At 42.7% G+C, this 17,325-nt stretch overlaps 2 protein-coding genes across 3 annotated transcripts; one reads left to right on the top strand and one right to left on the bottom strand.

The window, feature by feature from the left end:
- The first annotated feature begins 123 nt into the window (after positions 1-123).
- tbc1d10b (TBC1 domain family member 10B) lies at positions 124-10,149 on the top strand. 2 transcript variants are annotated; one of them, XM_022739659.1, is made up of 10 exons: positions 124-557; positions 1,649-2,662; positions 3,521-3,620; positions 3,794-3,901; positions 4,971-5,074; positions 5,496-5,610; positions 7,571-7,636; positions 7,719-7,908; positions 8,021-8,175; positions 8,326-10,149. In XM_022739659.1, the coding sequence occupies exons 2-10, from the start codon at positions 1,668-1,670 to the stop codon at positions 9,250-9,252; spliced, it is 2,760 nt and encodes a 919-aa protein (XP_022595380.1). In that variant the 5' UTR covers positions 124-557; positions 1,649-1,667; the 3' UTR covers positions 9,253-10,149. The 2 variants fall into 2 exon arrangements, with proteins under 2 accessions (XP_022595380.1, XP_022595379.1); XM_022739658.1 differs by having other exon boundaries at positions 4,968-5,074.
- Positions 10,150-12,638: 2,489 nt separating this feature from the next.
- On the bottom strand, positions 12,639-17,064 carry mylpf (myosin light chain, phosphorylatable, fast skeletal muscle). Its single transcript, XM_022739352.1, has 7 exons — positions 17,007-17,064; positions 16,149-16,247; positions 14,702-14,777; positions 14,509-14,613; positions 14,079-14,157; positions 13,916-13,964; positions 12,639-13,445 (listed from the first exon to the last, which is right to left on the bottom strand). Exons 1-7 carry the CDS (start codon positions 17,007-17,009, stop codon positions 13,344-13,346), a joined length of 513 nt encoding a protein of 170 aa, XP_022595073.1. The 5' UTR covers positions 17,010-17,064; the 3' UTR covers positions 12,639-13,343.
- Positions 17,065-17,325: the final 261 nt, after the last annotated feature.

The following is a 17,325-nucleotide window of genomic DNA, read 5'->3' as shown; positions in this document are numbered from 1 at the left end:
GTACAATGCCATTTTTCCTGCTGTGGAAGGGAGGCTCCTGTGCAGATGCGTGCGTGTCCCCGACAACTCTGACGGGAACACGCACGTAGCTGTCAGTAGGAAATGCAGGCGGTTGGTGCTGGATGTACCCCTGCCGCTGTGCTTGGATAAATTAAACAAAGAAAGTCCCTTTTGTTACAGAATGAAAACTGTTACTTAGACGATTGCTTGAATTTGGTGGTCGCAGCGACTCCGCATGTCTAACCGAGGTAACGGAGACATCCAGCTAGCTGGCTAGGCTAACAGAAACAGAACACTATCAGCGCTAATGCTTATAGTAACATCAGGCTAAAATAAGCTAACTTAGCTAGCTGGTAACTTAGCTAGCTAGCTCGCCGATAGCAGGACTTTTGCTCTTCCAGATCCTCACACCGTTCAGCGGCTCCTGCCCCGTCTCGCTCTTTCGTGTTTCAGTTTCACGGAGGAGGTTGCGGAACCGGAGCTGTGGCGGGGCGACGTGTGGGCAGGAACCCCCTGGCTACCCAGGCGGACGATTCACAGTGACACGCCGGTCTTGGGTGAGTTAAGAAAGCGGAGTTGAAGTTGTAGTTGACCGGGGCAACGGGGTGGACAAGGCCGTGGACGCTGCTCGGCCGGGGCCTGGCAGACAGGGAGGGTGTTGACTATTAGCTATTAGTAAACCATTTCTCCTGTTTGCTGAATAGGGAAGTTAAGTCGCTTCGAGAGAGGCCTCTAGAGAGGCTGTGACAACAAAGTGGCCGGTGTTATTAGCGTTAGCATATAACTGGTAGCTGTCTGAAAGCACCACTACAGACGTTAACCTGCTTTATCAGCAAAATACTGGATCACCATGGTTTTCCGGGGCGCTTTGTTTATAACGTTAAATGCCAGTGCACTGGTCCAGCTCTAAAAGAAACTATTAATGCAGTTCTGTCACTCTGGCTAGCTCGCTGTTAAAGTATTAATGAGGTAAAGCGAAAAAATTTAGTTGTTGGTGTAAGCTTTTAGATTTTTTTAGTGTGATATCTGCTGAAAGTTGAGTGCTTTTCTATATTAAACTTGCAAAATTACGCATTTACCATCGTAAGTCATTTTACTGCACGTTATAGTCTTCTGTGTGTGGCAAAAAGGGAAATGTAGCTTTACACAGTTATTGTTGTCACTAGTTTTATCATTGTTTGCAGAATCAATGTATCAAAGTACCACATTTGACAGTACAAATAAAAACAACTGTAGAAGGGTTTGGAGATGATAAGAACTGCATATTTGTGTGTGTATGTCTGCACACTGTATCCCAGAAATTTCCATGATGTCAAAATATAGTTCACTTTTTCAGCTGCTTCTCCAATCCAATTCTCTCATTCAATTTTAAGAAGAGGAACTCTGTGCTAATGCTGCATAGAAAATGGGTAGAATTCTGTTTTTCATAAACACTTCACTCCACATTTGTGTTTAGTGTTGACATTTAGCAGGGTCATGACTTGTTGCTGATATGATTTGTATTTCCATCCACCCCAAAAATGATGAAGAGATTGTTAATGATCCAAACGGCTAATGGTTTTATTTATTACTACAGTTATGACTGAATGAATAACTGCCTTTAGGATAGAGAAAACTCACCTCTGTCATTTTTGCTCTATTTCTAAAGGAGAGATCAGAGTGGAACCATGGCCGAACTCTCCACCTTATCCCCATCACCACCTGCACTAGGTGATCCTCATGCAGCTCCCTCCATCCCTCCGTCCTCATCAGCGCTCCCTGCTCCCAACAGCCCTGCTCTAGAGTCTTTACCCAAGTCTGCCCTCTATAATGACAAAGCTTTGACTGGAAACGCTTCTGCAGCACGGTCAGGGGGTTCACCCTTGACTCCCCATCCACCCTTGAGTCCTCCTAAAATCATTGCTGAGACCCCCCTCCCATTATTGGTACATGAAGCTACTCCACAGAGAGGGGAATCGACAGGGAAGGATGTAGAAACTGGAGCTGTTATTAAGCTGGAGACAATGTGCATTGGCCCAGCTGCTGCAGAGCTCCTGAATACTGAAACAGAGATCCCCTCAAGTGAGCCATCGGCTCAGAGTGAAGTGCAGCAGGCATCCCCTTCTCCTGATCTCAATCCTGGTCCTAATCTTTACCCCAATGTACATGTTACCCACAACCCAAACCCTGTCATGGATGGTGGTCAGTTTACAGCAGGCCAACCCCAAGCCACTGCAGGTTCCAATCCCACATCTGCTCCTCCAGCATCCACTGATACGGCAGCCTCAGCTACAGCTGAAGAGGAGAAACCTCAGCCACTTCAAGAAGCACAAAGCCCTCAAAGTCAGCCTCCCCCTCTGTCCCCAAAGCCTGTCGCTCCCAACGAACCAGAGAAAGCAGAACTGCCCAGCACCCCCACCAGAGCCGAACACCCGAGCCCTACTGTCCCACTGATCCACGAGCCGGCCTGTGCCCTCCCGCTGCACAACCCCAACCCCCGTCCGGCCCCAGATACCCTCAGCTACCTGGAGTCAGCCAGCCTTATGTCGGGGACGTTGGAGTCTCTGTCTGGGCTGGGAGAGGATGGGAGCTCTATTGGCTCAGACTCGGAGATCAACGGCCTGACTGTCAGACGCACTGATAAATATGGCTTCCTAGGTGGGAGTCAGTACAGTGAAGGCTGGTAAGCATTAGGACATTAACTTCTCATTCACACTCCTCACCAATACGCAGAATATTGATTGTGTCTACTGTTTGATTTCATTATGTTTAACAGCTAAGACCAAGATATTCTGAAATTAGAGACACATATTCAGCATGGCTGTATGATAGGGGGAAAGAAGAGAAGTTTCTATGCAGACAGGTCACTGTTTGTAACATTATACAACATTAGATCATGTCATGACCAGAGAATTGGTTTACACAGATGAATGTAAATCCTGCCTGACTATCTTCCTTTTAATCGGCCAATTCGCCTTCCCTGAACATCTTATTCACTCTTTCATCCATCTGCCCCAAAGATATCTGTATGTCTTCTTGGTCTCACCCTCTCTTACCCGTCTTCCTCTCCTCCTCAGCAACTCTAAACATATCTGTCTGTCCTTTATCTCCCCTTGATCTGACTCAGATAATGCTGAGAGCGTTTTTTGTGACTCAATATGTACTGACTGTGTGTCTCGGTGGTATCACCACTCACACCCATCTGCTCATTTCCTGTCTTTTTTTTTTTTTTTGCTTCAGATTTGTTTCTACTTTTCTGACAAGCTAATTGCTCTCCCACTGTTGAATAATTGAAATTGTATTGATCAGTTGTGGCACTGGCAGTGCATTCTGGTCAATGTGAAGGATGTTCTGTGTCTGAGCGATTCAGCGCTATGTTTTGCAAATGAATGTAAGAGAGTGAGGTAATCCACTTAATTCATTAGATTATTGATATATTCTTTAAACACATCACAGTGCTATATTTAGGAAGATGAAAAGAAGAAGACTACTTCCAAGTTCTGTCAGCAATGGTGTAATTTTATATTACTCATTATTACAGTGACAAGGAAGTTCGAGTTGAAGTTGCCAGACAGAGGGAGATGAAATGGATTGATATGTTCAACAACTGGGATAAATGGGTAAAACATCGCTTCCAGAAGGTATGCACAGCAGCCATTCAGATATTTGTTGTTGTTGGATTTATACTTAATTAGAGATTAAAAGTACAAATGAATGGCAGTGTTTCAATGTGTTTTAGATGTACTTGGATTATACTTTTACACTTGACATCATGTTATAGCCAATACCCTGTGTATCTGTTTTTTCGTTATAGGTGAAGTTGCGCTGCAGGAAGGGCATTCCATCTTCTCTCAGAGCCAAAGCCTGGCAGCTGCTGTCCAATAGCCAAGAGCTCCTAGAAGCCAACAGAGGGAAATTCGAGGTATCAATGTGACCATGTTATCTTTTCTTTTTTTATTTACATTTTTATATTAAAGAGGCTGAATTGTTAAACAATAAACAAGGTTTAGGATGCAATCATCAATTCAAACTGAGAAATACACAGGTACAGGTCAGTATGTGAGGATTCAGGCAAAGTTGCCTTCTGGTATTTAACAGAAAAGGAGAAACAAGGAAGAATGTAACAATTAGAGTAACAATCCCATTTCACCCAATATTTTTCACCCATGTCTTTCTGTAGACGATGGGAATAAGTCCCCTCAATATGGAGCATAAATGGTCGACATTGTCTCTCAGAAGCCACTATTTAGTAATATTCTTATTACTTGCAGCCACGAGGATCTTCAGGATCTTTAAGACCTTAAGACACATCTCCAACTGTTACCATATTGTCAACAACACTAATGTCAAAAAACCACACAGAGCAGAGAGATATGTTTTTTAAATTTTCATAGTCTTGAAAATACTTTTAAAGCCAGTTCACCACAAATGCACTGACATGTAAACATGAAAATTTAGTGTGTTTTTTTTTTTTTCCCCTAAAAATCTGCTCTCTAAATTCTTTACCTTCTCTCTCTCTCTCTCCATATAAACTTGGTTGTTGCTGGTTTGAGAATATTTAAGGGTTGTGAAGAAGCTACAGTAATCTGATTGAGTAACTGGCTCAAAGTGGGGACCATTGTAAAGGGACGTTGTGGCTGAGTAGGGCAATTTGAGCTCCAGGGGTGCTAAAGGGGCGCAGGCGCAGACCTAGCAAGCTGTAAGCCTCTTATCAGAACCGGTAATCCTGCTTGTCAGAGCTCTGCCCCCATGTCAACACTGGAGGGGGGTCTGGCCTCAGCTGGGTCTGGGTCCAAGCACTCAGCTTAGTATTGTTTATGTTGTCTGAGGAAGAATTTCTGTTCTACCTTCTCATTTTTATTTTATTGTTTGGTCTCTCCAATGTGGTTTCATGCAGGACTTTGCAATCCAATCAATTTTAATGGCTAATTTAGAAAATGAGTTACTGAGAATTTATCTGAAACTTGTATCTTATTTTTTCACTGCAGGAGCTGGAGAGAGAGCAGGGAGAGGCTAAATGGCTGGACATTATAGAGAAGGATCTTCACAGACAGTTTCCCTTCCATGAGATGTTTGCTGCTCGTGGTGGCCACGGGTAAAAAAACACACACACACACACACACACACACACACACTCAGTCTATTTTACATAAAAAATAAACAGACGTTACTCACAAAAGTAACATCTGCACATGAATACAAGTCAACACTAGTCAAATATTACTAGCAGACAATGTTTTGATCTTGGACAGATCTTTATCAATTCAATGTCTGTCTGTAAATCACAGTACGTATAAAAAATATAATAGTATTTATTAATTGGTTAAGTGATTGAGATGAAGCATCAAGATTTTTAAGTGTTTTTAATAGCATTTGTTTGCAGTAGACTGGACTTTTTTTTCACTCAGATTTCTGTGAGTTTGATTTCCATTCATAAGTCAAAGGAAGGTGCATGAACTGGGTTAAGTGTTTTAGTCGATTTTGCCACTGGATAATTCTGGAGTTTGTTCTTGCAGGCAACAGGATCTGTACCGGATCCTGAAAGCCTACACCATCTACCGGCCTGATGAGGGATACTGCCAGGCTCAGGCTCCCGTGGCTGCAGTGCTGCTCATGCATATGCCTGCTGAGGTGAGGGGCTGAGCTGGTGGGGGACAGATTCTCACTGGGTCTATCTAATCTATCTAGTGATGTATCAGTATTACTGAACAGACTGATAACTATTCAAAGCTTTGTAAATACTTGGCCCGATATTGAGTTGTGGTGAAATTCTGTTACCACCTATGGACTAGAATGTAGAGAGAAAGATATTAAGCACCTTATAGTTGACTTAACGCCTGAACACGCATCACACAAGAATGTAAAATATGTCAGACACCCATGTAAGATTGTACATGAGACAAGGATTTCCAACTTGAAGATGACACATCTCTGAGTGGCATATTACAAGCTCCAGTTTAAAAACATTTGCATAGAAATGATGTATGTTTTGTGTTTATCCCTCCTCACCTGAAAAAGAGTCCTGCACAAGAAAAAAGAGCGGGCGAGTGTGAGAAAGCGAAACAAAACTGAAAATGAACTTTATTCGGTTCTTATTTCATCTATGTTACTTTCTAAATTAAAAATAGTAGCAGATAGTCAACAGCAGTCTGGTGACACTGCTGACGCTCCAATGACCAGACTGTTACAGCTGAATGATACTCAAGTAGCAGTGTGTTAATTTTAATGACATATAAATACAGTTGCTGTAGTTTATGTCTTAAATTAAGTCTGCTTTTTTCTACTGAAAGTGTTTCAAACTTTCACTTGCATTGGTTTTCTGTTTAACAAGACAGGGCATATATTACTTTCTTATGATAATGAAGTAGCTATGTCAATCAGCTTAAGAGGCTTAATATTAATAAAATAATAATTAAATAATAATAAGAGCGTGGCTTATCAAACTATTTTCTTGTGTAGAGAAAATAGACGCTAAGAGAGTAGCTGATGGTGAAATGATTTGGGGATCACATGTTTATATGATTCAGTCCAGTTGATTTTATTGGTCTTTCTTATACCACATTGTTCATCTTAATGTTTAATGCTTCAGCTCTGAATAGACGACTCGCAAAGTTGAAAGGTCACTACATCACAATACAACCAGGGCATCAGTTGCTCACAACAAACACAGGAAGAAGGAAGAGTGAGAAGATTTACTCAATGATTAATGTGCATATTGTTCTATTTTTAAAAGAGCCTCAAAAAGAAGCAGGAAATAAAAGCGGGACTGTGCATCATCCTACTGCTTTCTGGTAACATTAAAGGAAGAGTGAGTAATAACTGGAGAAGGACTGTTGATATCTCAACTCAACAGCAAAACAAATACACCCCATCGTCAAGACAATGACACAGTGTTAGAATCCGTAGCATCTCATACATCGTGGACGCTCTTTCTCATAGGTGAAGCAAAACAAACCTTATAATAAAAAACATCATCAAACAACCTCATGCATACTAATATCCAAAACACAACCCAGTAAAACTAATGAGAGTTAGTTGTTAAGATTGTTTTTACAAAACTGCGGTGACAGAAGAGAGGACTGTAGGTTTGTAGCTAATGTTAATGCCGCTTGTCGCCGCTGTCACTCCGCCACTGGTAGACATGTCTTCCATGCACTCGAAAATGCCGCTTGTCTCTCTGCCGGTCTCTTGCCTGCAGTCCCAATCAATCCTATTCAAAACTCCACATGGTCTGGCAGTGACGGAAGGGTAGACTGCTCCTCCTCCTTCCCCATGTAATCCTTAAATTGGCACTACCCGTTAGTGTGTGTCAGATTCATCATCTCCAACTGCCCCCTTTACCCCCATCTCCCCTCTTCCCTTGTCTTGTGCATGACCACAAATGCACCCTGTTGCTGATTGGCTGGAATAGTGTTGTTTGCCATTTCCCATTTACAGAGCCAGGGCTGTGTCGGAACACCCAAAAAAAAAAATTTCAACAAAGATATTCACTAAATTTGACAATAAGCGTATCGGATCAGAATCGCTTACTCCATCTTTAAACATTTGCAGTTGTTTGCAAATCTAAACTGCTTTTGCTTCTCTTTCACAGCAAGCTTTTTGGTGCCTCGTCCAGATATGCGAGAAGTTTCTCCCTGGCTACTACAGCGCTGGGCTGGTGAGTGACTGAACGAACTCCTACCTGTCTTTGTCAGAGCTTCATGTCAGTTTTTTTCAGCTTTTTTATTTCTGCCTTTCAGGAAGCGATCCAGCTGGATGGCGAGATCTTCTTCTCCCTGTTGCGGCGCACGTGTCCAATGGCATACCGTCACCTTAAGAAGTTCAAGATTGACCCGATTCTCTACATGACTGAGTGGTTCATGTGTATCTTCTCGCGCACCTTACCATGGGCCTCTGTGCTGCGTGTATGGGACATGTTCTTCTGTGAAGGTATCCTTCATATCCACACGCTTCATAGCCATCTCTCAATCTCTCTCATTTGTGAGTTTTCTCTATCTCAAAATGTTTATATTTGTTTGAGTATGTAAGTCTCTGGTTGCAGGAGTGAAAATAGTGTTTCGCGTGGGCCTGGTGCTACTGAAACAAATGCTTGGCTCTGTGGATAAACTTAGAGAACTTCAGGGCATGTATGAAACCATGGAGCGTCTGAGAAACATTTCACCTGACACTATCAGAGAGGACATATTGGTACAGGAGGTGGGTATTTCTTTCTCAGACATGCACACAAGTAAAATCTGCTTCTGTTTTTACTCAGAGACACGAGTTATGAGTCACTTTGTCCCGTAGTGCCCGATCTAGTAATCCTCACTTCCTCTGTCTGTCTCACCCTTGTCTGATGTCGTCCAGATTATTACGCTCCCAGTGACAGAGGCGCTCATAGAGAGGGAGTGCAGCATCCAAGTGAGGAAGTGGAGGGAGTCCAGAGGGGAGCTGACACACCAGCCGGGCCGCCGGCTCCATGGTACGAGAGCCATCTATGAGTACAAACGACGCGCTGCCGCCATCAGCTCCGGCGGCAGCTTCTCCTTCCTGGGAAGCCCGATCCCTCCACCGGGACCACTCAGGGCCTCTTCCAGCCTCCTGTCACTCCCTGGCTTCCGCAAGTCTAAGGTTCCTTTCCACTCCCACACCAAGAAGGGCTCCTTCTCAGGGCCGTCAGGAATGGAGAGCCTGCCGCTTCAGTCGTCACCTGCAGTAACATCCAGCCCGGGCCGAGGCCCCAGCCATAAGCCCCCCATTCCCCCAGGGGCAGGGCAGAGGTCACCAGCACCTCATGTTCAGAGCCCCTTGGTAGGGAGTGCGGCCGGCTTATCACGCGGGCCTGCTCCGCCCTCAGAAGGCACTTCAGCACAGGGGCAGCCTGCAGCTTCAGCCCCAGTGCAAAACACACCACCACCTAGCACTCTCTCCCCCTCGCCTAAAATCGTCTCTGAGCAAATTACTCCGACGCTCCCCTCTCCTACTGCAAACAACGCCCCTCTGCCCCCATGTCCAGATTCAAAGAAAGAAGCGGTGCCAGCGGCTGATGCCACAACTGGAGAGGAAGAAGGAAAGAAGAAGAAGAAAAGCAGAGAAGACAAGAAGAAGGAAAAGGAAGACGAGAAGAAAAAACTGAAGGAAAAGAAGGAAAAGGAAAAGGCTGAGAAAGAGAGGCTGAAGAGGGAGAAAGAGAAGCTAGAAAAAGAGAAGAAGAAAGGGGGTAAGAAAAAGGACAAAGGGGGAGGAGAGGCTGAAGACAAAAATGGAGCTGCAGCAGCGAGAGATTCGGCCTAGTTTTCCACCCCATCATTCCAGGATAATGAAAAGGGACGCTGAACAAAAAAAGAGGTCAGGGGAACAAAAGACCCCCAGAAACAGAGAGTGATTAATATAAAAAATGGGATGGCTTTCTGTATAATGCATCATTTCAAAGACTTAATGTAGTCCCAGGACTATGGTGGAGAAAACTGGATCATGGTTTTAATAGCACCTCGGGGAGCTTTTTGCCCCTCGCTCTATGCTTTCTTTTTCACCAAGTTTTATTAAGATGGGACAAATTTCCTTTTTCAACTGGAGCACAGGCTGTGAATCTGAATAATTTTTCAGAGGTCATTCACAGTCATTATCTCTTTTAGTTTTTTTTTTTTTTTTAATTCTTTTTTTCTCTCATTTTTATTATTTTTAATCAGATTGATCGCAGTGGTTAGAGAAACATCGACCCAAGGGATTGTTGAACCGAACGTTGTCAGAAATAGTTACGGTGCCATAGAGTGTGTAAATAAAAAGTCTACCTAAAGTACATAGGATGTTGTTAGCACTCCACACACCCGTCAGATTATCTGGATGACTGGAAAAAGAAAAAAGAAAAAAGAAAACCCTTGGAAGTCGTCTCAAATGCAGGCACTGAAGACAGAAATGTTAGTAATGTTGTTGAGGATGTATTTATTGTCATGTTAAATGTTGTGAGTGAGTGTGTGCCTTAGTAGTGATAGTGAAATGTGTTACTGTTCTATGTGTGGCCTCCCGGTTTTCAGTCTCCCTTTGCCTGCTTAGAATCATTGAATCCTTTCTGTGGTTCTTCCCAAACCTTTACTTTCTCCTCTCATTGGACTAAATCTAACTAGTGACTGACAAAAAGAGGGAGAAAATTAAAAGTACACCCAGACACCATGAAGTGGTAGTTATTTTTAATATTTCAATTATGTGTGTTTTTTTTTTTTTTTTTTGTCTCTTGACAAAACACACAGGGAGATTTCTTGTTTTTATTTAAGGCCCCAATTTCATTTTTTTGTGTGTCTGAGGTTGATTTTTGCAAAAAAAAAAGAAAAAAAAAAAGCAGGCGCAACATCACAAATAAACTGGTCGTGGGAAAATATGCAACACCCAGCAGTGACCGTACACGAGTCCTGCAGACCAAATGTCCATCTGTACAAATTAGTATTATTTTGCTTTCAACGAACAAAATCATATATGCATGTATTTAGCCAAATTTCAATATGGGTAAGAGCTTAAGTTCGTCAGCCCATTAGAATGTGATTTCAACTATCTTAAGTGAATGAAGGATGATTTTTGCACTTGTGATTTTGTCACAAAGCACCACTGAAGTTGCCCTCTCCGTTAGCATAGTGACGTAGAACACGAGAGTCTCAGCTGGCCAGTTTCACAGTTTAAAAGCTGCGCCTCGAGGACCTATAGGAAGCCACTTGACTGGAGGTGCCAGGTGTGCCAATGTAGCATTAACCTCTGATCTTTGACCTTCGGGCTCTGATGTATTTATGTATAAAGTGGTTAATTTAATCAAATATAGTATATTATGAATTATTATTATTATTATTATTATTTTGGATCTGAGTATTTTTCTATGTGAGTAAGAGACACCTGGCTGACTGGAATGATGGCCGACTACACGGTGTAGTTGCAGGGGGATCATTTAAAGTGTTTATTTTTGATTTCTCTTTTTCTTTTGCACGTTAAGTCCTCTGCTTTTACACGAACAAACTCGATGCATGTCTGTGCTATTGTTTAAGTTAACTGTCATTGTTGCTTTGGTCAGCTGAGGTTCACGAGTCTCCAGTTTACTGAAGTGCAGTATTAAACCAACTTGAGTGCAAAAAATGGATCTCTAACAGAACAAACCGTGAGACGAGTGACACAGACAGAACACTTTGGGAGTTGAAGGTCTTAATCGTACTGTATAATATACTAAGAAGTGATTTTTGAGCTTTGAATAGTTCTTTAATTGAAGATCTTAAGTATGTCTGTCTCACCAGGTTGTGTTGTAACATTCATAATGGCTTATGGACTAACTCCCTAACCTATTTACACTCAGTGTCTTGTACTGTAATATATTTATGCATACGTTAAACGGCACTGAACCCCATCAGTATACGATGAATAGTGCCAGGTAGTTAGCGTAAAACTATTTGATGGCAAAAAACATTGATGCTCTTTAACTGTACTGTTTTCATAGTTAAAGGATTAGAGGGACTTGCGTGTAATTGTAGCCAACATGTCCTCCCATAGTCACTGTTTTTCACTTATTTCAAGTCTTTACATGGCTGTCATTGAAATGTATAAATATCACACACTCACTCCCTCCTCTATCTTGACGCCAGTGCATCTCTAGGCACAGATTAGTGTAGTGTTAGTGAGGGAAATCTGAACACATCTATGCAAACCTTCCTCCATCATGACTGATAGTGTGTGGTGACAGCAGCACTGATTTCTCCTCTGATTGTGATGATCACATGGGTACCATGGGAAAAAATGAATTTTGTGCTTCGGTAGGGTTTTTTTTTTTTTTTTTTTTCTTCTGAGCACACTTTCAGGCCTGTGGACTACAATACTTTATGAGCAATACGTCCTCGCAGCTCATGTCTTGACAATAACATAATTTCTCTCATTGTTCAGAGGTGCTCGAGATGTCGCGATGATCAAATTCATCTCCTGCTAGCTTGTGATTTCCTCCTGTGGAATCGGCACTTAGCTCTGCAATATCGAGGACGAATCAAGAAATCCACTTCTATCAGGTCCTTTAGTGCATTTCCGCATTGATCCTGAAATCGTCGCTCTTGATTTCAGTTGATTGGGAATGACCCTACTGATGCAAACATCGACAAAAGCATTTCAGCTGTTTCTTTTCCTCCCCATGCCGTTAATGTCTGTTGTGTTTTTAAGTTTACATGTCAGTCTCTCTCTGGCGAAAGTGAAAATAAAAATCATAGCTAATTGAATTCATTCCTTCGGATCTACAACTGATGTATTTAATTGATGATGATAATGACATTTGTGATGAGTAATAAACCATAATATATTAAATCGTCACAGTAATTTTGTCCTTGATATGGAGGATGTCTTGTTTGCGTGTGAAAATCCTGATGGATTAATAACAGTAGTGATGAGCTGTGTTGTCTTAGAAACATTATGAATTTTGGGTTCAGCTGCCACTGCTATAATGGGTGGTTTGGTCATTTATTCACTATTAATGCAGCAATATCCTGTAGGTGCTGATCCGCATGGGTTAGATTTACCTCTGAGGCTCCTGTCTGTACATGCAGGTACAAAGAAGCTCCACTAGGTGTCACTAGATGTGCATTCATGAGGGATGTCTGCTCCCTCAAAACCCTGTCCCGCAGAGCCACTGAACAGAGACACTATTGTACAAAAGGAAAGAGGTTTTATTCACAGTTCGTCCCTTTTATTCATTACAGAGGAAAGGCAAGGAAGAGTCCAGTCACTCGAGTTGAGACAGCTTATGATTTAATGGTTGCAGGAAGGAGCGGAGAGAAAGAAATCGAAGACTTGAATGTTTTCTTTCGTCCCTTTGTCTCCGCTCCGTCCCTCATTTTTTTCAAGAACTTTTCAAGGGGAAAAAAAGTTGTCTTCACTTTAAGGAAGCAACTTTTTCCTCTCTAACCTGCCAGCAGTCTCCCTCCTCTCACCTCTTTTACCCCCCTCCCAACAGGACATCTTCAAAATTTGGAATGAAGCCCTTGTCATTTGTGCACTCCCACAGCAGAGGGACACATTTCATTCATACAAACACCTCAGAGGGCTGAAGTGACAGGACAGACAGAGATGTGGAGGTGAGAAGACAGACGATGTTTGCAAGGAAAGAAAAGATGTTTGAGAAAAGCTTTTGAATGGAAATGATGTTACAGGATAATTTTATTGGAAATCATCCCTATTCCCCATAAGCAAACATAGACATCCCATGGACATCGGCCGTCTCCTGTGTCATTGTGACAAGTCTTTGGTTTGAGCATGAGCGGCTGAGCACATGGGTTAACACAGAACGTGAGCAGGGAGGAAGAAGAGGAAAGAAAAGGGCAGGGAAGGCAGAATAGCAAAGGGATTGCTGTCTTTCTTGTCTTCGAGCTTTCTCTTTACTCCTCCTTCTCCTCTCCGTGTGTGATGACGTAGCAGATGTTCTTGTAGTCTACGTTGCCGGCAACATCTGGGGGGAAGGCGGCCCACATGTTCTTAATCTGAGGGAGAAAAGGAAAGTTGGAAAAAATCAGCATGGAAAAATCCTGCTGATATTCTTTAAAGGAATACATCATGTTTTTGAGATATTGGTCAAGTTCTCCCCTGACTGAAGTTTACACCTTTATGTCAATTTTTACATAATGCCTCATTTTAAACCCAGTTTAAACTTTTAAATTTAAACAGTTTTTGACAACTAACAATCTTTTGTTCAGGTAATATACTCCGCACGATCCGAAACGTTTTAAACAATGGACGGACATAGTGGGGGACATACAGCACATGTGATAGAATAAGGGCAGACCAGACAATGGAAGAAATACAACACAGATGCTGTCTCTTAGCTAATGTAGCTAATGTCTTTTTTTCAGTAAAATTGTTACAAATAAAAGAAAATCTAGTCTGAGTTGAGAGTCATGGGCCAGTTTGCCAAAAACCATAAAATACTCTTCTAACAGGTCGGTGACTTTACCTCCTCTGGGGTGAACCTGTCGCACTGAGTGGTCAGGAGCTCCTCGAGGCTGCAACAGGCAAACAGGCAGATTTTAGAGGCCAAAATCAAATTCTTCCTATTTGAGCAGGTGCTTATAGTAAAATGATAAAAAAATTTAATTTAAAAAAAAAAAAGTGCTCACAATTCCTTCTTGATGGATCCAGTACCCTCGGGGTCCAGGACCTTGAAGGAACTAAGAATAACGTCCTCGGGATCAGCACCTGACAGGAAAAGGAGGACATTATGAATAAAAATCTTGCATTCATTCTGAAAAGTAGAGCAGCAAAGTGCACATGTACAAGTACTCAATATACAATATACAATATTCATATTTTTACATAAAAATGTATTTAAATGTTGCACTTGGTCGAGGTGGTGGTACTTAATATACTGTTAACAATGCATCATACAGTGTGTTATAAGCTGACCATATGTTTTGTTTGTAAAAATCTTGAAAAGTAACCGGCAACACTCAAGGAAAGTAGGAGTGCCCACAAAATTGAACCTAAGCACAGTGTTTGAGTAGATGTAACGACGTGGGGGTGAGTGCTGGTAAGAAATGTGATGCCCACCCTTCAGCTTCTCTCCGAACATGGTGAGGAAGACGGTGAAGTTGATGGGGCCGCTGGCCTCCTTGATCATGGCCTCCAGCTCCTCATTCTTCACATTCAACTGGCCTGAACAGCACAGACGTTGGGATTAGGACGGGAGACCATGCAACACATATTCACACATACTCAACACAGACGTCTAATCCAGACTCACCCATTGAGGCCAGCACGTCCCTCAGGTCATCTTTGCTGATGATACCGTCTCTGTTCTGGTCAATGATTGTGAAGGCCTAAAGAGAGAGAAGCCGGCTTGGTTTACTATTCGAAGGACGCACTTAAGATAGATTGGGAGAGGGTGTCTGACAGGCTGAGACCTCTTCACACTTTTAAGGACTCCTCAGTCAACAGTTTGTCCATTACAGCGGCAGCTGGCGAGTATCTTTGACACAGCGCTGTGCAAATGTTGTCAGAGGATATTGTGTAGGAAAAAAGCTGCACCCAAAGAGTCAGACCCGACTGTGGTGGCCTTGGGGGCTGGGGGGGGGTGACTGGTTGGGGGTGCTTAAGGTGGCCCCCAGTTTTTTCTTACATGTTAATTTGGGAAAGTGTCATTAGGGAACAGCTGTCTGAGCTGCTCACCCTCTACAACTTGCGTCTATGAAACTTAAGATGACCTCTTGGACTTGAACTTGAACTTAGCCACCGACCTTTCTCGTCACCTTCTCTCCCTCTCTTTCACACACTCACTTCCTTTGCTTTGACAGATAAAAACGCACACATACACACACACACACACACACACACAAAACAACCCCCCCACCCCCCACCCCCCCTGGCTGTTATTTTTTCCATCTTTGCAATGCGCTAAGATCATCCTAATCATCATGCCATACATTCCCTAAGTGGCACTCAAGAAGCCTGTATCACTTATCACAGGAGGAATGTTTCCTCTATTCAGAGCACATATGCCTTGACAACGCACTGAAAACACAGACACCATCATTATCCAATCTCTTGACAGCACACCCTTATAAAATCCCATCTTCCTGACCTTTCTGAACTGCGGCACACACCCTTCACACCTCACTCTTACACCTAGTGGATCTCAGTTTCTGTGCTTAACGGCCATCTTGAGATGGAGAACTCTTAATGGGGTCTGAAAACAGCAAATCTTCAAATGTGCAAACAGCGTTATGACCTTTTTCTCTCTCTTTTCCACGTTATAATAACACCTGCGGTCCAGTTGTTCTGCCTGGCCTCCCAGCCTTCAGCAAGAGACTTAAGGAGATGTCTGAGTGACAGCTGGGTGGGGGAGGTCAAAGGTGAACAAAATGTGGGGAGAGTCAGATGGTGTCAGAAATTTCAGAGCTCCTCCAAATGACATTCTTGTGCTTATTAAATTGTCAGGGGAGAAGGGGGGGTGTTGCACGCAAAATAGCAACTGCTGTGAAAATGGATCCGAGAGCCGCTCAACCAAACTCTAATTTCAGTCACAGTCTCGAAGAAATTAAACTGAAATCAAACCAGCTTTGACTAAGAATCTTTATCAGTGAACCAGAGGCAACACAGACGTCTAACCCCTCCCGAGGCTGAAATGAACGATGCTCATACAGTCGAAAGAGGAGCTTCCTTCAGGGATGGAGTATCAAAAGAAACCTCACCTCCTTGTACTCCTGAATCTGGCTCTGCTCAAACATGGAGAACACATTGGAGGAGCCTCCGTCTCCTGCTGCCTGCCTCCTCTTGGCCTTCTTTGGTGCCTGGGGAACAAACACATGGGTGAAATTTTAAACAGCTTTGGCTAAAACCCAGCGGTGATGCTTGTGAGTCTTGTACGGGCAGTGGCTCCCAACCTTTTTAATTTGAAAATTAAGCCGTGTCTACTTGCATATCTCCTCCAAAACATCTTTCATTTTCACTGTTTCATTATTGTTAGATGCCTGAAAACTAAAAACAAGCATTAGAGGAAAGTTTGTGCAGCAGAACAATATTTTTTTCTTATTTCTTGTCCCATCGAGCATTTCACGATCCCTCAGATTTATCTTGTGACCCCCTTGGAAAGGTCCTGATGCCCAGGTTGAGAACCACTACTCCACGTTAGTAAAGAAATTTATGATCTTACTATTAATATGACATGCATGCACACACAAGTGAGGTTTTTTGCATCCTTTTCCTTAATGTGGCCCTGCAGATGTTTGAGTTTGGCATGCAGTTTGGAGTGGATTATGTAAAACTATAATTTAGCAACACCATGTTAGTGCACAGCCATCCTTAGAACTGCATCAGCAAGATCTGCAGTTATCAACAAAAAAAAAAAAATCCACCAAAATGTCCAAAACTCTTGATGCACTAAAAGTAATGGCAAATGCTCTCATCTTTCTGCTAAAATTATTTCAAGCTTAGATTTTTTTTTTTAAAAAAAGCATCAAAAAGCAGAGTTAATCCAAAGGGTTGCTTTGATTCCCCCTGCAGATATTTCCAACAGCAGCGTGCAGAGATGTGGGAACCCTGGTACTCACCATCTTGAGACGGTATGAGTGGAGGTTTGGATGATCAAGAAAGAGAAGACAGTGTGAAGCCGCGTTATACGTATATCCCCGGGGGTTTATATACCCCTTCACAGGCCAATCTAACTTTAGCCACAGACTCAAGTTTGGATGGCGATAAAAAAAAAGAGGGAGAGAGAGAGAGAGGATGGTCAAGGATGAAAAGTGAAGGAGACAGAAAGGCAGGACAGTGTATCACCTTACAGGAGATCAGAAATAGACACAGGAGTCTTGGAATTAAGTAAACCTGATAGCTGAGGGACCATGCTGCAGGTTTGCAGTCCCACGTGGA

Source organism: Seriola dumerili, unplaced genomic scaffold (assembly GCF_002260705.1).
Source record: "Seriola dumerili isolate Sdu_G_001 unplaced genomic scaffold, Sdu_1.0 BDQW01000044.1, whole genome shotgun sequence".
In the NCBI taxonomy this organism is placed as follows: Eukaryota; Metazoa; Chordata; class Actinopteri; order Carangiformes; family Carangidae; genus Seriola; species Seriola dumerili.
This window is presented reverse-complemented; position numbering and strand designations above follow the sequence as displayed.

Excerpts from the sequence above, each read along its gene's own strand:
- mylpf (XM_022739352.1), bottom strand. Across the intron at positions 14,614-14,701 it reads GGACGTGCTGGCCTCAATGG|GCCAGTTGAATGTGAAGAAT; the intron begins GTGAGTCTGGAT and ends TGTGCTGTTCAG. Across the intron at positions 13,446-13,915 it reads ACAGGTTCACCCCAGAGGAG|ATTAAGAACATGTGGGCCGC; the intron begins GTAAAGTCACCG and ends TTTCTCCCTCAG.
- tbc1d10b (XM_022739658.1), top strand. The coding sequence starts at position 1,668 with ATGGCCGAACTCTCCACCTTATCCCCATCACCACCTGCACTAGGTGAT. Across the intron at positions 5,075-5,495 it reads GCTGCTCGTGGTGGCCACGG|GCAACAGGATCTGTACCGGA; the intron begins GTAAAAAAACAC and ends TTGTTCTTGCAG. Across the intron at positions 7,637-7,718 it reads GCTACTACAGCGCTGGGCTG|GAAGCGATCCAGCTGGATGG; the intron begins GTGAGTGACTGA and ends TCTGCCTTTCAG.